General features: G+C 41.5%; 1 protein-coding gene and 1 long non-coding RNA gene across 3 annotated transcripts in view; one reads left to right on the forward strand and one right to left on the reverse strand.

Moving 5' to 3' along the window:
- Window positions 1-22,125, forward strand: part of BAIAP2L1 (BAR/IMD domain containing adaptor protein 2 like 1) — a 41,060-nt gene that overhangs the window by 9,338 nt on the left and 9,597 nt on the right. Inside the window, exons 3-6 of the mRNA XM_063343643.1 lie at window positions 3,637-3,723; window positions 21,212-21,273; window positions 21,371-21,442; window positions 21,758-21,895. Coding sequence (XP_063199713.1) covers window positions 3,637-3,723; window positions 21,212-21,273; window positions 21,371-21,442; window positions 21,758-21,895 — 359 coding nt within the window. The remainder of the gene's footprint in view (window positions 1-3,636; window positions 3,724-21,211; window positions 21,274-21,370; window positions 21,443-21,757; window positions 21,896-22,125) is intronic.
- LOC134519443 (uncharacterized) lies at window positions 394-21,844 on the reverse strand. Of its 2 annotated transcripts, XR_010072220.1 has the most exons (5): window positions 21,707-21,844; window positions 19,074-19,225; window positions 14,476-14,614; window positions 11,868-12,057; window positions 394-455 (listed from the first exon to the last, which is right to left on the reverse strand). It is a non-coding gene; the product is annotated as an uncharacterized LOC134519443 (long non-coding RNA). The 2 variants fall into 2 exon arrangements; XR_010072221.1 differs by lacking the exons at window positions 394-455; window positions 11,868-12,057 and adding an exon at window positions 13,651-13,976.

A 22,125-nucleotide genomic window follows, 5' to 3' on the forward strand; every position in this document is an offset into this window, starting at 1 on the left:
CTGGGTGCTAACTTTAGAAAGAATGTTTAATTTTCATTTAAATATACAAATTGGATATGAGGGTTGTGTACAAGCTTAATTCCAAAGTTGAACTTTGGATGTGTTAGGGAATTCAGGGAAAAAACAAAACAAAAAAAAATCCAAAACAGCACAAACACCTGGAGGTATGTACCTTCTCCTCTTTTGTGTGTTTTGGGGGGGGATTTGGGGTTTTTGTTTGTTTGTTTTTTACTGTCCTGCAGAAGTTGTATCCCAGACACCAAGGCACAGAGCTACTGCAAGATAAACTGAACATAAACTGTAAATAATCCACATTAGAATAATAATATAAATGGAAAAAAACAGTTGTGTAAATTAGATGTTCTCTTTTTTTCCCCCCGGAAATACCTTGCAAAGAGATTTCACGTTCTTAGATGTGTTCCTGCTCAGCTGTACACACGGCTGCCTGCGTAACCCTGTGAACAGAACGGCTTGAATGAGGAGGAGTTGCGGGAGTGGATTAATTCTTATCCATACCAAAGCTGATGGTATCTTTTTAATGGAGTCAAAATTGGAATGAATAGATTTGAATCTAAGGATTCAAAGATCTCTCAAACTTTTTAAAAATGTGGTTGCTTACTTCCATTGAGTTCACGGGAGCTCTCGAAGCCCGGGTTTCCAAGCCTGGGCTCTAGATTCCCAATGCTTATGTTGTAGGACCTGTTAGAGCTTGCTCTGTTTCACCTCTGCAGACCTGCTGAGCTGCTTGATACCATATTAAAGCAATGTAAAATCTCTCTAATTTTGTGTCATTCAAGTCTGTGGCATATCTTTCCCCTACATGTAATCTAGTCCTCTGAGAACAGGGATGCTGCAGAGGTAGTGCATATCCAAATAGACCTTGAAATCTCTCTTCATGCAAATCTTAGACCAGGCTTGAGAAAAAGATAAAACCAAGGCCTGCTGGAGATGAGAATAGGGAAATGTTGACTTATTTGCAGCAGTAATGCCTAACCTGATGGATTAACGCTGTGGTTACCTAATACCTAACCTTAGGGATTACAATAGTACCAGAAGTAATAACAAGTGTTTTCGTGTTTGGCTGAAAGGTTTTTATGCCAGTTTCTGAGGGTTCTGCTTTTCACGTACTTTACTGTTGATACATTACATTGTGCCTCTTCTCTTTCAATGCAATTTGCCTTCAGTAATTCACAACGTAACTCTGCACGGCAACGCTGGAGGCCGGCAGGTATTGTGTTTGAGCGAGTTTGCCTTTTAAGACTGGCTGATAAAGCATATCTAGCACGAATGCTTAATTTCAAATGAATAAATGTTTACAGTGCTGCAACAACTGTTGAGAAACTACATTAAAGTCATCTTTGGGCTCTCATAAATTGTTAATCTTTTCTCCGTAAGTTCTGAGTGGTATAAATAGATGTGTGACAAGGAGTAAATACTCTGTCACTAAACAAATCCGTTGCAGCTTTCCAAACAAGTCAGAGCAGGCTGACAAAGAACATAAATCTTACAAAACTTCTGCTAGATTTAGAATGTATTTTTACACATGTTGAGGACAAAAGGTGAAAACTCCTGCAGAAGTAAGTTTACTAGCCATAGTACTGGTGGAGTCTACAAGTGGAGATCGTGATTTAGCTTGATTAGCACAGGAGAAATCACCCATTTTCTTCCTCTTTTTAGTGCTTGTATTAGGAGAAAAGGTTGACTTGGGAACATTCCAACTTGGAGTTGGAATGGCATAAAACCTTGGCGTACGGATGCCATGCGGCTCCGGCAGCAGCAGCAGGAGAGTTCCGCTGTTCAGAGCAGTTGAGTGTAGAGCACGTACGAGACACGGCTTAGGCAGAAACTACTCTTCTCTAATGCGAGAGAGCCTCAAAAGGAATCATTGTTGCATTTGGAAGAGTTTCAGGCAGTGAACATACTGTTAGGTAACTAAAGATGTCACCTTTGCTAGTAAAAACTATAAAATACAGGCCTAAATACAATAACTGGCAATTGCCAGTCGTATTCCTCTCACCAAAAAGTATTCTAAAGTTAACAGTGAGTGTCTGCTTGGTTTCTGCTTCAGGTTAAAAATGCACTACTACAAAAAACTATGAAGACTTACTTCAATAAGTATTTTTCACTGCCTTTTACAATAAAAACTTGCCAGTTTGTCCCTGTTATTTCCTTTCCGTGTGGTGTGCTGTGAGGATGCACGGCAGCCACTGCCGGGCATGGACCTGCGGCAGACGTGGTCTGTTTCTTGCTGCCGGCCTCCCCAGTCTGAATCTTCATGTTTCCGTGTTCATTCCAGCAAAACTGGCTTTGCTGTTTAAATCAGCTATAACCAGGAAATGATTAACTGAGAATAACTCAATCCTCAGTGATGTATTTTAAGATTTTACTGGTTCCTGTAAAACTGGAATTGAAGTATAAACAATAAAAGGGGGGGAACGGTCCTGGGGGGGGGAAAAGATGAGCATCCCGGTATTAGCAAGGGTCTGTCTTTTGGGGCAGGAATGTTAAACCTTCAGGTTTCTTCTTAAACTGTGTATGTACCCCTAGCCTGAGGTTTCTATTGCTAGGAATACAGATTTCTCTGCCCAGAAATTTCTCCCCATTTTCTGGAGTGTCAGAATTACTCTGTGCAGAACTTGTATTTATCAATGCTCATTTTCCATATCTGTCCAAGATACCAGAGATCTCCCAACATTTAAGCTTACTAAGTTGCTGAACAATGTCACTGATAATAATCTCAGGAACACTGATGGTATGTTGAAAATTGAGAAAAGAATGCCAAATGGATTCTCTCCATAACCTGAACATCATCTGTCAGAGACTTAATTTTTGAAGTTCTAGCACTTAAGGCCTAAAATTTCCTTAAAGTGGAAAAGTTGGTATTTATACGTAGGACTGTCAGATTTGAATGTATTGTTTTGACAAGAAACTGTATTTGTCATTGCAGTGTATGGTGACTGTGCAGGGTTATCCATAACGGTAACTGTTAGGAGCAGCTGTATCGGATGCATCGAACCTTTCACATTTCACTTTTAAATATGTCACACCTGGTAAAATGTGTTTCATCACAGCTGTTTGGGAGCGAGTTCCTCTTTCAGCTAACAGACAGTATGTGATGGTGTGCTTTTGGAGGGCTCCACTGTCCTTGTGGCACCCGTAGGCCCATTGCTGCGTGGCCAGTGGCCGTTTCTCGGGTCAGCGTCTGGCTGGCCGAGACCGCGCAGAGCCCTGGCCGTAACTAGGAAGTTTGGGATTGCATTTTGCTTTTTTCCAACAGTTTTATCTATGCCAAGGAATTTTGTTACGTCCTGACCGATGGCTTACAGCCAAACCTGCCCCCTGGATGCTGATTGCCCCTGGATACGCGTGGAAGCGGAGCGAAGCGGCAGGCTGAAGCTTCGCTCGTGTATTCTGGTGGCCCCTCTTTGTCACCACGTTTCACAAATCGCAGGCAGCGCAGGGACTTGCGTAACTTTCGCTGGTAGCAGGGTTTCCTTATTGCCATATAACCCTCTCTTATGTGCCCTGGATTACAGAATTTCATAGAATCATAGATTAATGAAAATGGGAAATACTTCGGGGGTTTTTTTAACACCTGTTTTCTTTTCTCCTCCTTCCCCCCCCCCCCCCCCCAAGCTATGGTAGTGGCTGGAAGAGCGTATTATGATAGCCTTGCGAAGATTGGGGATATATCAGCTGATTCACCTGTTTCTAAAGAATTAGGTAAGTGAAATCTCATTTTTTAAAGTTACTCCAAAATATAAACTTTAGTTTTGTTTTCCTGCTGGCAGTTCACGGAACTAATATGAAGTAGAGAAGGATTGGGGAAAAGCGTGTTTTAAGTAACACAGAGATGGAAGGGATTAGATTCCTTTAAGGTTAATTATTTCTTAAGACACTTATAATGTTTTGACAAAATCACTTTTTTTTTTTTAACGTTTGTGGATATATTTCTGCCTGTGTATTCAAAAGCACGTTTGTTTTTTTTTAAGTTCCCATAATTCTATAATAAATAAATATGGAAAAATATGTAGTTTGTGGTTTAGTACAGAAGTAAATGTTGACTATACCTGCAACAGCATCTTGGTATGGGGAGTCCTAGTGTCCAACAGCAATTCTAAACTAAAACAGTTTTTCTGGATGAGCTCCGTTGTGAAGAGTTTAGTTTTACCTCACTACTTTTGATCGAGCATATAACTAGAAGTTCTCAGATGCATTACATTTATTTTCTAGTTGAGCTTTTGAGAGAGAAGCTGTAGAGTCAAAGATGCAGTACGCTTACGTTAATGTAAAATTAATCCAATTCTGTGCTTTCCTGAAAACAACTTCTGAGTTTTCGAAAGATCATCACCAGCGCTTAGTTTTGTCTCCGTTGGCTCGCGTTGAAGCGATGCCGCTCAATCTACGGAAGTCAAGTTGCCATCGGAGTTTCTGTAATGCTTCTGACACACGGTTCTGACATCACCACAAAACAAAGAGGCGGGAACTATACTGTAAAGAGGAGACGTTTGTTTAAAGCCTTCATTTGCTTTTTCGACAAAAATAACTTGATAAAGTGTCTAGTCTCTGGACTTTGGATTATGGGCAGTGCAGGACTCTCTGTGATGTAACGTGCATCTGCTCCTCTAACTCACACCAGCGTGTTAACTCAGCTGCGTGGGTTCAGGAAATGTGTTCTTAGTGATTCTGCTGAAGCAGAACTGAGGAGAAGGACTCTTCTGGAACGGTGGCCACGGGTTTGTGTGTGCCTGCATACGTGTTTATCACTTGTTCCGAAGCCAGTTCTGTGAGTGTTCGCGCGCTGCGTGGAAAGCTGGGAGCGGCGGAACAACAAACAGCCCAAAGCAAACAGTCCCGACGAGGCGCCTTGTGTTTGCTTTGCAGGCTGGGTACAGGAGGCGGAGTTGCTGCCTTCAAACTACAGCACAAAAGTATGAGAAAGCTAAAAGGAATAACTGTGCAGAGGCCTATAAAAATATCAACAAATGCATAAGTAAAACTTTTGCGATCAAACAGTTGGTCGCTGCGTGGAAGGAATCTATTTATTGAACTTCATATGACTGTGGGATATCGTCTGCCTCTTTGAAAATACCATCATTGGGTAGTCTTGAGCTGAATTCTGAGAATAACTGTTTTTCCCTATTATTCAAGATAATACAGAATTGTGATTGAAAATACATTTTTTTGTTTAACTATGAATTCTTCCCTGCAATTAAAACCTTTTTCTAGATATACTGTATTGAGAAAAAATGGCCTTCTTCAGGGTCTAACACTGCCTTCTGTTCATCTTCTACTTCAGCTGCTACTGCAGAAAAACCTTTTCTTCTTAAGGAAGACAGCAACTCTGGGTTTCTTTCAGCACACTCTCCGATAGAATGCTAACCTTAGAGATGAGGAAAGTCAATGAACACTGGAAAAGGCAGGATAATGTGGGTACGAGCCTGAGAGACATCATTTGCAGTTTCTTGAGAAAGTCTTAATAGTTGTGAAGCTGGGCTACAATACTCAGCTACTTGGCAAAGAAATATGATACACCCCAGATGTCTCTAAAAGTATCTTTGCTTAAGAAGCAAATAAAGAATTTAGTGCACCTTTTAGTACTTCTAAAATATTAAGCTGCATGCTGAGCAGTATGGGGTGTGTAAGGAATAGACGAAGCTTTGCTGGGATTTGCTCGTTTGTGGGTCCCGTTAGCCCTAGCGGAGGTACCACAGGCTCAGCCCACTGTGGAGCTCTCTTCTGTGAGTGCCTGCAGACTTGCCAAAAACCATGTTATTGGCTACTTAGCAGCTTTATCGTGCATAATACTTCTGTTATCTTTGCCAAAAAAGAGGTCAGTAGTCATCAGTTAAGTTCGCGATACGCCTGTGCAGCGCGTTCTCTCGAGCGTGGTGGGAGCCGGCACGCGGCGTGTTCGGAAGAGCCGCAGGCTGACGGGACCCGCAAAGCAGCGGGGAGGAGCATCTTCCATAATTTGATGTGCGCGTGTTACCTGTATCGAAATCTGATGTTCGGAATATTTGTCACTCTTTACTTCTCCCTTGTTTAAAATTGTATTATAAGGCCTCTTCCTCTATCCTATATTAACTGAAATCAATAGCAACATTCCCACAGATGTCAGTAGGAGATAATTATATTTTTAATATTTCGGACATTATTCTGGCTTTTCACAGTGAATTAGATAAACCAACAATGACCAAGTTCTAAAGCGCTTTGGAATGCTTTCAATATTTGAGCCTACATTGAGCTACTGTGGTCTGGATTTCCGGCGTTTAGGTCTTCGGACAACCAGAAAATGTAAATGTTCTTGTTTGTGTAATAAAAAATTGAAACATCCAAAGTAAATATTTAAAGTAATACTTGAAACTAATCTGTTTAAAAACAAACAAGCAAGCAAGTCATTCCCTCCCGACATGGCTTACCAGTTTACCCACGATCAGGACGATTGGCTTACGGATAGCAAGACTCATAGAAGTCAGAAATCCACGGCGCTGGTTTTTTACATCGTGTCCTCTACAGCAGCAATGAAGGGAAAGCATATCTGCTAATTAATTATCTTTTGACTCATCTAAAACGTACGTGCCTCTTCCATTAGCTTTGTGTTTCACCCATCAGCCACTAAGTAGTTTTTGGCTGTAAAAAAGGTGTCAGACAAGATTCCCGTTTTTCCCCTTTCTCCGATAGTTAGCGTATCAAGCTGTAACTTTTGCAGATACAGTTCATACAAAAATCAGTTTTCTGACTAGTGAACAGGGGACTGAGGCAGGAACCAAGGTTTCAGGGCTTTTCTGTAGCAACTTCACCTTTAGTAGTGGCAGATGAAAAATAATGTATTATTCGAAATTCAGTTGTGTTGCCTTAAACTTCTTACACTTAATTAGGAAAGGACTACAAGGCTCAGATGGGTAAAGCACCATATTCTTTACAGTTCATGGAGAATCTTTACTGGAATATTGCACTGAGTCCTTTTACGGTTCAAACCCAAACCTGCTGGGTGACCTAGAGCGTATTTACTGGCCAAGCGTGATGTAAAGATTTGTATCAAAAACACAGTCGGACTTCCCTTCTCATAAGGAAATGCAGAACGTGGTCCTCCTGTCATAGGACAGTGAAATGGATGCCACCCCCCTGGCAGGGTAGAAACAGAAATGGAAAAGAAATAGCAAAGCAAATTTTTGAATTTTTTGAAGTAGAGGGTAAAATGCATAGAGGGCAGAGAAGAAGCGGGGCACAAAAATCAAGTAAAAAATGCCAGAAAGTGCTGACTTCTGTCAAGTGAGGTTGGAGCAGAAGGGGGAAAGGAGAGTGAAATGGAAATCTGGATATTCCAGCTGATTCAGGGCTTTTGTACTAGGTATCTGTATCTTCCAAGTCTGCTTGAAGCTCTCTGAATTATTTTAATACAGAATAACTTAATATGAGTTAAGTTGAGGAAGCAGAATAACATACTGCATTCATAATACAGTCCTCATGAATAAGCGATAAGTTGATTTAGGTCAACGTTCTTTCTCATTTTTTATTTCCCTAAATGTCTAAGCTTGTAGTCCCTCAGACTTGGCTATGGGCATTCAGGAACAAAACCGGAATTTATGCAGTTCAAGTTATTCTGCAATATGGAGTTTGCATATCTTTCTTTCATAGGCACCATTTGGAAATCCCACTAGGAAGAAAAGATAGGAAACAAGAAACTGCACGTTTAAAATTGTTAAGGTTTCATACTATTCAAATTTTGGCATACCGCATCAGCACAACAAAAGCTGGTGTTTCAGTAATGCACTAAAAATAATTTCACACAGATACTATACCACTGATGGAGTGTTGAAATAGTAACTTCCATGAGGTGTTGCTAACCTTGTCTTCTTGCCCAGAATACAGGTTTATGAAGCTTTACGGTTTATTCTTATCAATTTTTAGTGGTTATGATTTTAATAAACTGTCTCTTCTAGTAACACAGGCTGTCTTTGGAGCCCTCGCTGGCTCAAGGAATCAGGAAGTTATTTCCTGCTCCCCCATGGAATATTACTGCTCGTATCTTCCCAGCTATCCTTGCAGCACCCGCCGGTTACTGTAACTACAGCTCATTCTGTTGGGGGTGTAAAGTTCCAGTTCGTCTGTTGTGTGGCAACGGTATCTAGAGCAGTCACCAGCAATTACGTTAATGGGTCTGTACCTGAAGTCATTGCTCAAGAACTAGTAAGTGTAAACTAGTCCTTGCTAGACCAACTATGAAAAGCCAAATTGTAAGAAAATTATTACATTGCGTGGTCTTGACCACTGGAACTAAATTGCAGAAGTTCAGCGTGTTAAAGGGAAAATCAGAGGAGACAAAATCTCTTCCCTAATCTAACCAATACTGCTAATTTATTTAAAGATTACTCTGCGTTATAGGCCTTTTTTTTTTTCATAGTCTCATTCTGTTACAACTTATCTGGAAATAGGTACGCAAAAGCTTATGCTCATCTACATGCTGAAATGTAAGAATTTGGAAAAAGAACGGGTTCTTCTCAGGAGAAATTTTCTAGTTTAAAAACCACTACAGGTAATCTAGAGAAACAAGTATTGGCCCAGGGTTGCTCTGTGGTGTGATAGTCTCAGCAGAAGTTTTGAGGTGTTTTCTCCCCACCTCTCCCTGTCTTGTGACTACCGATATTTGAACGTAGTCACGAAATGCAGGTTTGTTCAGAAAGTGGTGTAATTTTCAAGGTCTCCAACTCTTCCATGCTTTGTCGAGTACCAAACCTCACTTGGGGAGCGCTGCGGTGGTGCAGGCAGGGACGGAGCATCCCAGCGGGCTGTGACGGGCAGCTGGGGCAGGGGCTCTCTATAGCAGGCTCCTTTCTTGGCGAGCCATTAGCCAAAGGGCTCGAGCCATTGGGGTAAGTGCAGATTTGAGAGCCAAGGTTGATAAACCGTGGGTCAGTTAAGAGAATAAGCTAATGATTAGTGACCGGGCCATTTATCCAATGTTAGCTTTTCTCACGAATCTGCAGGAGTAAGCTAGCGGGTTACAGTTCTTGAGTAACCTCTAACAGGATCATAGAGATCCTTCAGTAACTGTGTTCTAGGCGTTTTTGAAGCAAACTGTTAGATAATAATGTAAATTTAATGTGAATGTAATTAGTAGTGTGAAGTTCAATCTATAGAGAGTCCTGTCTGATTTTTTTTTTCCCAGTGATAAGCACTTCCTTTTACATTTGCAACTAAAAGAATCCCGGTGGGCTTTTCTCTCTCTTCTCGTTTCTATTTGCAGAAATAAGAGACTTTCTGTATCAGAAACTGAGCTTTAGGTGGCCAAGTCATACAGAAAAATTTTGGGAACTGAACTGGAAAATTCTTAGTTTGCTAAAAAGAACGTATCTCCTTGCTGAAAAAATTCTACTCAGACTGTAATTTAAGGCAATAACATCTTTTTAAAACACAATCTTGCAAGTATTTGTCACTCAAAACTGTCTGTTTGCTTCCTGATTGATAAGGAAGACTGACACTTGAGCGGGTGCTTTCAGAGCTCCATCTCTTCTGATACAGCCCGAGTGTCACTCTCGCAGTTGAGAGCTCCAGAGCTCCGAGCAGGAAAAGAGAAAACTCCATCCTTTAGGATGAATGTAGGTAGCTGCACTTCAATCAAAAGGAATAAAAAGGGGGCCGAGTTGTTGGTTCACTTTAGCATATAAATCAACCCTCTCAGCTGGAATCCTGTTTCAGGTGTCTCAGAAAGATGACACTGGCACCCGTCCCTCCCCCGCGCTGAAACTAGAGACATCCCGCGCCTTCTCCCTCTTACTGCGTGGGCGCCCTCTCCTCTGGCCTATAGACCTTCAGCTTTCGGAACAGACCCTGTTGGAGGGAAAGGCAAGCGAAGTGTGGCAGCAACTACAGAACCCCTCTAGCACCTCATCTGGTGGAAACCTCTGGGAAGTTACCTTAGAGGCTGCAGTTTAAGTAGGTAGTACATCAGGCCAGCTCTTCCTGTGAAGCATTAATGAAACGCTCTTCTACTGTATTTATAATGAAATTGCATTGGAAGAAGCCGCTCCATTCTTTTCTTATAAAAGGAAAGTGCACGGAGCGCTATCTTGAAAAGGAAATACAAAATAGTTGTGTGTTTTTTCAGAGCGAGGTTTTGTATCTTCTAATTTTGCAGTAAGGTTCTGGTTTGTGCTATATAGGCCTCCAGTCCGCTATGAGAAAGGGGAGGACATGAGCCAGCCTCGCTAGGTACACTTCTCCTGATGAGAAGAGGATTCCTGCTATTCATAGTTCTGCTTTTCAAGGTCACTTACTATGCTAAAGGAAGTCAAACAATCATACTGATACTTTTTTTTTCTCTAGGAGTAGTGCTGTGGCTTTTGACGTTCAGTATTCTGCAGGTAAACTTTTGCTAAAAGTCTGCTAGAAGAAAGAAAACCCTCAGTTTTTGCTTCTTAAATAAGAACAGCTTAACTCCATATCTAGTAATCTGCCTGGCCATCTATTGCAGAGCTATTGGAAGCTGTGTTTATTCACTGGTTTATAAATCAATGTAACTACACAGATATTCATGAGCAGATATTCATTGCCGGTGGCCTGGCAAAAGATCCTGCAAGTCAGTGTTCCTGAAGGGTAGGGAATACTGGGGGCTCTGCTGTTAACGAACCAAAAAGAAAGGCAAGAGAAAACTGTTACCATGTTGATACCCAGAGCCACAACTAACAATAAACAGAATTCACAAGGCAATAAATAATCAGTGAAGAATGTTGCTGCAGAACATGTCCTGGACAACGAGTGACCAGGCAGCATCATACAATGAAGCTGAACAAACAGTGGTTACCTTCAGATCTTTTGGTGGTTGTTTCAAAGTTCTCTAATCTTTTCCCGCTAAAATATAGAACAGAATGATCCTACCAAGAAACAGAGTGAACGAGAGGTGGGTTTGTTATTAAACATAAAGAATCTAAATGCTTAAGAATTTATATTGATGATTGTTCTTGTAAGACTACTGAAAAAAAGCTTGTTCTGTAGACAATCATGTTGTTGTAACTTCTGCTGTGAAGACTGCTGGATAAGGTGCAAAAGTTCTGGTTCTAGAAACAGCTGGAGGGAGGAACAGAGCATGAGAGTACGCGAGACTCCTTGGGAACAGTTGCAGGGCACTGCTGTTGCAGAATACTAGCGACAGGGGAAGAAAAGATGACAGATACACACAGGACTTTAGTGATACTTTTCCAGTTATTTTTTCAGATTAAATTCTAGATAATTGGTTGTATTTCTCAGTCAATTTCAGTATTCTGTTCCCTTTTGTTTCCCCAGCAACACATAAACTGAAGCTGATTCTCCTGATTTTGGTCAGTGATAAGATCTGGGTATAACATTCTCACAGTAAACAGCCCTGAATTTCTGGGGGTGCGTAACTTAACAGTTCATAGTAGCACTGGCAGTTCGGTTCCTCGAGATGCATCCTTCTAGTGTGACAGTCACAGCGTTAACCACACCAGCACACGTGTCCACACCTGCCACTGCGAGCACCCTGCGAGCGCGCCTACTCCTGTGCTGTGGCTTAGCACAGAACGTCCATAGTGATATGTGTCCACACACGCTCGAGGGAAAAATGAGATATTCAAAATGCTCACAGTGAATATGTACTTAATTGATATCTTCGAGTATGTCCTTAATTAATATCTTCATGTTACGCCTCAACGGCCTGAGAAAATAGCAGAAGTACCACAAAGGGCATCCTGACTGCACTGGAGCAGTCCCGTTTCACGTGAGTCTCGCGGGTAGCAAGGACATCTTTCACCTCGCAGCGGAGACCTGAAAGGTCGCCCTGCACTTCGCCCTGTGTGCACGCAGTGTTTTCTAGATCGCGGCTGGTCTCTGCCCAGCAGACTTACCCAGGCCCGGTCCTAAGGTGCTGGGGCTGGCCCAGTGGGCAGGGGGCTAGCCCAGCGGGTGGGGAGCTAGCCCAGCCTGCGGGGAGCTGGCCCTGCGCGTGGGAGCCGCTCTCTCAGCTGATGTTCGCAATCGTGGTCTGTCCCCGCTGCTGCCCCCGGGCAGGTCTCTTGGCGAAGAAACGAGCCTGAGCTGTGTAGAGAAAATAAACTTAGTCAACTTCTCAGTGAGAGAAATAGATGGAAAATGGAAAGTAAATGAGAACATTGTGAAGAAAATGACATCATATATGTAATGGGCTTCTAAGTCCTTTAACCGAAGGTCTAATTACATTTTCTATGTACAGTCAGCTCTTAATTGATGAATTATTTCTGAACAAGAAAACCCCAGTATTGGTTGTAGATGTCATTAACATTCCTGAGGGAAGTGGGGGAGAACCAGTTGTTTTGGACTTCTGAGAAAAAAGACTTTTATCAAAACTTTCAGCTTGCTTTGGGTATGGATTTATATTTTTTTTGGACACTGGGAAACCCGATGGAAGTTCCAAACTGCTGTAATAAAAATTGCAGTGATTCCTTTTATTGAATATCATGTAACGTTTATAACAATAACTTAAATATTTATCCTCTCTAGCACTGGAAACCAATAAAGAACTTCAGTTTTTGCTGTCTAGCGTGATTTGTTGGTTCCAGTGCTGCTGAAGACCAGCAATAAGCTCTGCTGTATGCTCTCCCCCCAGTAACCCACTGGGGCACGGGGCGGCCGTGGCGCTGACGTCCCCGCAGCTGCCCGCGTAGGGATTGCAGTCACTTGTTTAACGCTGCTGCGGCTGCAGGATGACAAGCTGTTGTGTGTAAGGCTTTCAAGGCCCTATGACAGATCAGTCTCTGAGATACATACCTTAATACATCGTGGGTTTGTATGTTTGAGTAAAAACTAAATGCCTGCAGCAACCTTCACGTATATTATAATGGAGTAACAGGTGGAAAAACAAGCTTGCCATTTTTCATGCATTATTCATATGGTTGGTATACGCTTTTCCTTTTTTTAACATCAAAATGTAGTTACTATGCTTACCAATCATCTGAAACAAGATGAATATTTCATGTTAATTAACATCTGTTCAATGATATAGCAGGTTTAAAAAAAATTCTAAGCTCTGAATTTCTTTTGACTAAGAGATCAAAACAGCTTGGGAGAGGAAGGGGAATTAGACTAGCAGGCTGAACTTTGCTAAAGCTGTAATAAAGTCACACTGCTCTTTAAAGTACAATGTAAGCTAATGTTTTTGTTCCGGTTAAAATTGTAAAATAGGAGCATCACACCAAGAACAAGAGTCTAAGTGATGATCTGGTCAGTATTCACTCTTGTAAAGCCTTACGTGGGAATAGCTGGTTTATGAGCAGTTCATTGCCCACTTCATAGCATGGAGCGCATGGTATGAATTTTGTAGTACTTCTTAAAATCACTTGTGTCAAGCTGAAAGAATTTGGCATTAATTTTAGTCTAAGTAAAGTCCATTTAAAAAGCAAGTCGATCCTTTGGTTTAACTGAGTATGACTTTTATAAACAGTCATAGACTTTCTGAGGTATAAAGAGCTGAGGAGTTCTTTGTATCTTTTAATACTTAAATATTCCAAAGTTTTAAAGAAAAATCATAATTTTAATTCAAGCAATTTTAATTCTGTCTTATGTATTGGGAAAGTACTTCATTATGCAGTTTTACACTATTTTCTTTCGCATGATTGTCAACGAAGTTTTAGGACAAGGAAAAGATTACTACATAATTGCAATCCTGAATTAGAAAATTAAATAAAATGGGATCATAATTGGTATCATAAACAAGAAGTGCTAGGCTACTGCAGTGCCTGTGCTCCATCCCTTCACTCTTTGCGTAATTATGAGACGGGAGAAGGATTCTCAAAGAGCCGGACTCTCTCATTCTGTTCCTCGCGCTGAGCGCAACGTGGAATGGGCTGGTGCTCCTGGCTGGGCGCGAGGGGCTGGCGGGGAGAGCGGGTGGCCGGGGAAAACAGCCGTGGCAGCTACTGGCCGGCTTTATCTTCTGTGCGTTCCCCTCATGCTGTTTGGTTCCGTACAGAGGGGACGGGCTGGCAGTGAGATGTAGACAGGTATTTGTATGTACATACTATACAAATACGTCTATACGAATGTATGTACAATATGTACATATCAAAATAAAGCAAATATTTTGGGAAGCATAGAATTTAGTGTGCAGCATTTGCTTTAAACGTAAAATGGTAAAAGGTCCTTTTCTTCATGTTGTTCCTAGAGCGTAGTCCCTGCTGATTAACCCAGCCGTGGACTCCTGTTAAAGCGCTGTGGCTGTGATGTAGCTGGAAAGAAGTTGTTTGACTGGATGAAAACAGAGGCTGTAGCACCCCTAGTACCCTTTTGTCTTTTGGTTTGTTTTTTTTTTTAACTTGGTGAAGTTTTGACTTTGGCCAGCCAGACACAAAAGCTCTGTGTCTGGGCTAGAATATATGCTTTCCCTGGGGAGCCCTGTGAGGAACGTGGGCAGCGAAGCCCTGTGAGAAGCAGAGAGCAGAGCGCTGGAGCTCATCAGCACCCAGCCCCCCCGCTGCCCACCTCGCAAGTCAGTGGCCGGGCCGGGTACAATCCTGCGTGTCGCTCGCTGCCATGGGACTTGGCTCAGGCATCTTCCAGGGTCTTACGAGCTTTGGAAGTCTGTTTATCTCTTCTGCACCAGTCAGACTGTAAAATTAATCTAAAAAGATTTTAAATGTTTAGAAGTAATGGAACTTGTGAAAAAATAGTGATAAAACTGAGCTGTAAAGAAATTGAAACTTCTTAACTGTGAGCATTAAATCAGTTTCAGGTAATGACTTGAAATATTGTGAGCTAACCTTGGATGAGAAATGATGCTTTGAAAGCAACTTCATGTGAAATACTTCCATAGTTAAAGGGGAGCTGAAAGCATGAGACTACTTGTATGTTAAATGAATAATTGCTGCAGTTTATTTTGTGTCGGAGCCTAGTGTAAACAACTGACAACACATGCTGCTAACTGCTACATTTTTATATCTTTATATATCTTTAACTGTGTAGTACCCGAAATTTTATTTTTCATGTCCAATAATATCATAATGTTCAGTTTCATTCCTGGTGGTTCATAATCAGTATCACTTTTGGATTTTATTTTACTGGGCTAGTACGTGAATACACAGATTTCAGCCATTGTACTGTGGAGTTTTTTTCATTTCCTTTAACCCGTGTTTAATCGGTTTTAAATTAACTCACTCATTTGCTTGTTATATTGCAGAAACATATCTGTTGTTCACAGCCTTAGTGAGAACTCTGCATACTTTATAAAAATTGATCTGAGAATGCCATGTAGAATGTGAAGTTCTGTTTGCTTCTATTTTTGTTTTATTTATGGATTTTATTTATGTGTTTGCTGTTTTAGCAAAACATAACTATCTGTTTGGAGGTGCTGCTTCAGGGCATTACCTCTAGCACGTACAGTAGACTTTATTATACTCTGAGATATCTTCTGCTCTTCTCTGTTGTAGGTTTTATTCTTTTTTTATTCTTCCCCTTCACCTTCTGCAGTCACCTTCAAAAACTGGCCTTGAACCGTCATGTGTCAATGCCATTTTATAAAAGGAACTGCAGAGATTTACTCCTGGCTTCCTATTTCATGTGCGTTCATGCAGTAAGGAAAGGCAGACGTGACCTAGTCCTATTGATTTATGTGCATATTAGTATTAATTCTACAGATTGTGGGATCTTTTTAAGGCATTCTGGACAAATAGTATTAGAAGCAAAGTACAGTTAGAGCTTGGGAAGTTTTACATTACTCTGTCCTTTTTTATGATTTTATTCTTTCACATTAAATTCCATTAAGGCCTTTTGCCTTCTTTAAAGCATCTGTTGCACAATTAAATCCTTCTGCAACAAATCCTTCCTATGAAAGAATGATAAATTTAGCGCATTTGAGGCTTGACCAATGTTATGTTTTCTTCAATCGTATTTATTTGTTGTACTGCAGTCCTTCAAAACTCTATTTTGCTGCCTTTCAGGGGCTGCCGGCTTCAAGGACTTTGTTTCCAACTTCCCCTTGCCATAACCGCCTGCCTTCTGGGTAAGGGCGGCTTGGCAGGGAAGCGGCAGCTCCTGACGCACCGCAACTCTACTGTCTCCATGGGTAGCCTTGACTCAGCCTTTCCTTCTCCTGTTTAATGTAAATAATTATGTGGTTTCATCTCTAAGACGTGGAGTTACTAGACCTGCCCCGAATGCAAAATAGGACAACAGGAGAAAAAGGAGGGATATAGTTGAGCACTTGGTCCGTTCCCAGACACCTAAGTTAAGAGCCTTGAAGTTTTTCAAGAGCAACCTTCCCTAAATAAAACAATATTGAAGTATATTTCAAGTAAGGTGATGCAATTAATACTCTTATTGATTCTAATATAGCTATTTAGTCTTTTAAAAGTTTAAGTGATTTTGTTGGTCGCGGATAATATTTGATTGAGTTCCATTTTTGTTTCTAACTTGAACTAAGTCTTCTAGTCGTAAGAACAGTCGGCACGAGCCGAGCAGATGAAGAGCAGCAGAGCAGAGCAGCGCGGCCACGCTGTAACTGCTGCCCACCTTCTGCTTTCTGGCCTTACAAGGAGTATTTCTGTCAGAAATTTCTTTCCTTGGTTTTCATGTACTGTGAAGAAGGTATTTTAAGGATGTCGTCTTGCTCACGGGATGCTGTGTATGGAGAAATACCTGGACACGTTTTGGGTTAGTGAGTTGGGTTTTTTTACACTTGTGGAAAACCCTAACAAAACCAACAGCATTAATGGAATTCTAGTCCATTCTATTTTCTCAATAGAAAAAACAGATAACAACCAACAGCCTTGGTTAAGCCCAAAAATATTCCACAAATTCAGCTTAAAAGATCTTTCTACCTGTGCATTGAACCAATTTGAAACTAAAATAAATTTACAATGGAACTTGGCATTACTGGTCATGGTCATATTTCAGATTATAGCTGTATTACGCAGCATGGTTTCCAGAACCATATGAGAAATGTTTGTGTCATTGAATTGTTTGTTTCATTGAACAATTGAATTGTTTCAATTATTTGAAAATAACTATTTTCAAGTTATTTAGTGTATTTGAGATGTTCCCGCCCAAATCCCTATCTGAAAGACATTGTTTCTTCTCTTCCCTGTAGCACAGTTATAAGGTAATAGCAAAATAACAGAACAAGTATCTGTAAACATTTACAACTACATTTTTGTTTTCTAAAACAGATGTGGGAATATTTAATGTACTCTTTTAGTCACAAAGATTTCAGGGTGTTGGGGAATGGAAAGTAGAAAAAAGTAGCTTTGAAAGGCAGATACGTTAATAGTTATGTTTATCCTCGAGACCGGTGGGTTTGGTTTATTAATTCATTGTGTAATCTGATGCCTAAAACTGGTTGAAGTTTACAGTGTGTCTGCCACAAGCGGGGCGTCCGTGGTGTGTTATCGTGCGCTCTGGTCATGCCGTCGTGTTCGATAGCTTTGGGGTTTGCCAGTAAATGAGGACGAGGTTAATGTTTGGTTATTGTGTATTATGAGCTCTCATATATAAAACCTGATCATGAGCAGCTTTCATACATAGCCAAATATTTTAGTTGTTGTGAGAAATACATTTTTGTCTTCACCTTAAGTAGTTTTCTGAACCTTTTTATGAGACAAATAATCACTGAACATTAGAGCCTGGCCTTAGGTTATGCTGTTATTAATTCAGAGTAACCCATTGCCTTTATTAGAGCTATTCTATAATTTACCATTGTAATTAAAATCAAAATATTATACTGAAGTTGCTCGGTTTCCGTTCCACTTGGGCACTGTTACATGTAGGCTAAGGGTTGTTTTGCCTTTCCTGAATTAGTCTCCTACAAAAAACTTGTCTCCTTGTGTAAATCTTTCTTGGGAGGGCCATCAAAACGTGGCTAACCTATTATCTTAAACTGGCAATAAAAAACATGGTGTATGTTCACTCTAAAAATGTTCTGTATTTATTCGAAGTGCAGAATCTGAACTATAATTCAAACGATAATGTAAATCTTAATAGGTCAGAGTGTGCTTACTATGGGTCCTTTTCAGAACGTTGATTCAAAACATGAAAGAGGAAATTAAATGGGTGAGCCAGTACCTCCAGTGCCTGTGGATTACTGGTGGCAGGAGGGAGATTCCAGCATAAAATGGCTTTTGCCTGATGCACAGCATACAGGGAGTCTTTGGTTGAGAGAAAAAGAAGATGCAATTGAGATACAGTCACTGATATCTAAAAACACTACTTTAAAGTGTTCTAGAATACTCTAAAATAAACTTGTAAAACAATCCAGCACAAACCATTTAGAAGGAAGTGTCATCTTTCAAGTTCTCTTCGTTTCAGGACATGCTTTGGCAGTATTCTTTGCAGTAAAGGTGAAAGCCCCTGTTTCTAAGCAAGCATTCAAAGCTGGAAGGCTGCAGTCAGCCCAAGCTGTGCCAGACAGGAATAGCAGCCTCCCAGCCTCAGCTTTTCCGTTCTCCCCAGGTGAATGGGCCGTTCTGTGGCGCGGCAGCCGGAGCCCTCAATGCCCGGCCTTGTGGGGTCTGTCCCTGCCCAGGGCTCCTCCCTGCGCTGCGCCGGCAGCAGACTCGCATTTTGGAAAGAACAAAAATCTGTAAGGGTAATTATTTTGAGGGCCCTTTCAACACTCACCCTGAATTTCTGTAACTTCTTACAGTCTGCGTATTTAAAACCAAACAAACTTTGTCATTTTGTGTTTCTTGATTTCTTTTTTCCTAATTTCTTTTAACACTGTTTTCAAGTTGCAGTCACGTGTTTACAAAACTCTTCCCATTTCAAAAGCCTGTTACAGTCTAAAATGTATCTCTACAGTTGAGTTGGGTGAAACAGAAACGCTATGGACCGAAGGGCCTTCACTTCTACAGCCTTAAAATAACCAGGTGGCTGCCTCATCTCCCGTCTTCAGCTGTTCATGGAACTCCTTCGTAGTTACTTTGCTCTTGCATGTGAGCAACTAATTACTGTAGCACCTCTCATTTCTCATAGCATTTATATTTCTGTAGTCACCAGAAACTTCAAATATGAACAAAAAAGCACAGTTCTGCAGGCTGTACAGGAGTCCGAAAAACAATATATATATTAAAAGAAAAACAAAATAGCACCTCTGTCTCTCCCCTCAACTATCCTGAGTGGGAGTTCCTTTTCCGTGCTAATCAAGGGGTTGACTGTTCTCATCGTGTCCTGGTTCCTTCATTGTGTCCTGGTCCCCTGCAGCCTGTTGAGCAAGGAGCTGTAGAGGCATGAGGAGGGATTCCTGAAAAATCAGGAGAGATTATTTTTTTCTTCCTGAACCGCCTCATGTTTCCCCATAAACAATAATGCAGACACACACTTCACATTATTTAGTTAAAGATCTGCTGTGTCGTATTGCTTCACAGGACAGGAGATACAGTTCTCAGTCCAAAGAAACGAAGATTTTGACATGCCGTAGCTTGAGAATGAGCCAAGAAGAGAGAGGTGGTAACACCCCCCAGACACTGTGGGAAGGCACCCGTGTTACATGGGAAGGGGACCATGTCACTAACAGGCACCACACGGAGACAGGTTTTGGTGGCTGGGGGGATGTTGAGAAAGGAGAAGATAAGAAGGATCTCATGAAAAGCTCTGTCATTCATTTTATTTAGCCAGATTTTTTAATTATCTGCACCTTTTGGAAGCTTTTGTGTGCAGCTGCAGGATCTGAAGCATTACAGGATGCTAAGTCTTTGCTGACTAACTCAGGAGGGGTTCTCAAAGAACATGGATGGTAGGAAACAAGATTTGTAAAGCAGCACCTTGAACAGTTAATGCATCCTTTCTTTTTCCCCCTTTGAAAAAAGGAAACTGAGAATTGTGTAAAGTAACAAATAGGAGGGGACGCAGAGAGCAGCCCCGTGCAGCGACTCGCCAGCGTACAGGCTCAGAGTCGCGTGCGGGTTTGTAAGGGCTCCTGTACAGCAGGGCAGCAGCGCTGCAGTTTGATACTGCAGACACCCGGCTGGCACCTACTTCATGGTGGGATAACGGCCAGGCGATTGCGGGAGACGGATAACCGGAGGAGGCATGCCAGCCAGCCCGCGTGGAACTGAGCTGCTCTTCCTGGCGTGGCGGTGGAGGGACAGTGAAACACAGCTCTAGCTGAGACCTTCAGGTGCCACCATTTGGGAATCCGATGGTGGCCCAGCACTTCCCAGAGCTGTAACTGTCTAGAGCTCTGACTTGGGTGAAGTCAAACTGCGCACGTGAGGACACTTCCCAGTACTCTTCTGGCAACCTGGGCTAGTGGGGGGTGGCACTGGAGGACTTTAAGGTCCCCTCCACCCAAGCCATGCTATGACTCTGCGTCTCAGCAGCGTGTTGCAATCGCCAGAGGAGCCTGGCACGCCGGCGGGGTGCGGTGCTGGCCCAGAGCAGGGAGTGGGGCCGACGTGGCCGTCTGTGTCCCAAACAGGGGACGTGGCTGGCTGCACTGGGGCAGCACTGCGGCAGGCACAGTTTGGTTTGCACAGGGAACCACACCCAAAGGACTGAGGTGTTTTTCCTCTAAACCCTCTGAAAGCAAAATGAAACAGTCCAGCTTTTAACCGCTGGTGGTCAAAAGTGAGCTGTGCGAGGTTGTGCTGGAAGACGGCGGAGCACTGGGTGGCTTCTGGAACTGCTGGGAGGATGCTGAGAGTCTGCTGCTGCCTGGCTGTTAGTTAATGCCGTGCAGTCGGGCTGTAATCGCTGATAAAACAGCACGGGAAATTAGTCAGCACATGTATCACATCAGTTTTAGTGGGTGTGCTGTGAATGGATGTGAAAGGTTGGTTTCTTAATTCTGAAGGTGCGGTCAGTTAATAAACATAAAGGTTTAGTTCTCAGACTAAAAAATGGATAGCAGCTATTTGGGTAGTTACAGAGATCTCTAGTCCTTGTGTGCTATTCTCTGACTTGGCAAGAAAAGAGGCTGTTACTAAACCAATATGAGCTATTCTGGAGAGAAGGAAGTGTTTATTTTGTCTGGCACTCAACGTCCCTTTTGCATAATAATGTATGAGTAATTATTCTTCTATCACTTAGGAGCTTCTTGGTTTGTCTGTGGCCAGATCTAGTTATTTATTTAAACAGCTGTGATGAGCAACAGCAAGAAACTTCCTAGCCCTCTGAAATATATTCTAGTTAATAAATATGTTTGTTAAATATTTTTTATTACTGCTTTTTGTTAACTAACTTCAGAACTCTATGAAAGAAACAAATATGGTCGTATGTTTATCAACAGGCCAAGTTCTCATAGAAATTTCAAGAACACACAAGAAACTTAATGACAGTCTAGAGGAGAGTGTAAGTTAAACAATTTCTTTTTTAATTTACTTTCCTTTTGAAATTATAAATTACTTGTGCCAATTTTTACTAACCCTTCGTTCATTTGCTTTTAAAGTTCAAAAAATTCCATAAAGAAATTATATCTGAACTGGAGAAGAAGACAGACCTGGATGTAAAATATATGAATGTAAGTACATCCAATTCCCAAAGTCCTATTTTATTTATCTATTTTTAGTCAAAGAGTTTATCAGAAACTGTTCCCTAACAACTAATGAATATGTTAGAATTGAGTTTTAGATAAATAAACGTGGCAAAAATGTTCATGCTTATTTGGAGTTAAAAAGGGAAGCAACGCGTTTTTAAACTGAAGTTGCGAAAGGCAATTTCCTAACTCATCCGATGTGTATTAGCAGTATCTCATGGATGATGGCAGTGCTTTTTAGTCACTTACCCAGTTACAGGCTGAGTGCATCATGAGGTGTTTTAAATGCTTTGCTTGCAGGCAACTTTAAAGAGGTACCAAACTGAACACCGAAGCAAATTAGACTCTTTAGAGAAGTCGCAGGCTGAGCTGAAAAAAATCAGAAGGAAAAGCCAAGGAGCACGAAATGTACTGAAATATGAGCATAAAGAAATGGAGGTCAGTGGATTGTCTCTTAAGTTATTTGTTTCTTTCTCTGTGCGAGAACTGGTCAACAGAAAATGTTAAGCTATTACAGGTCACATCTGAGTCTGTTTTAAAACTTGATTTCTGAAGCTTCCCACAATTTTTGTAAATGCAGTGTTATTAGTTAATACACAGCTCCTCTATAATGGTTGGCAACCATTAAACTTGACAGTTTCAAAGAACATCTTGGTTCCTCAAAGCTG

This window comes from Chroicocephalus ridibundus, chromosome 8 (assembly GCF_963924245.1).
Source record: "Chroicocephalus ridibundus chromosome 8, bChrRid1.1, whole genome shotgun sequence".
In the NCBI taxonomy this organism is placed as follows: domain Eukaryota; kingdom Metazoa; phylum Chordata; class Aves; order Charadriiformes; family Laridae; genus Chroicocephalus; species Chroicocephalus ridibundus.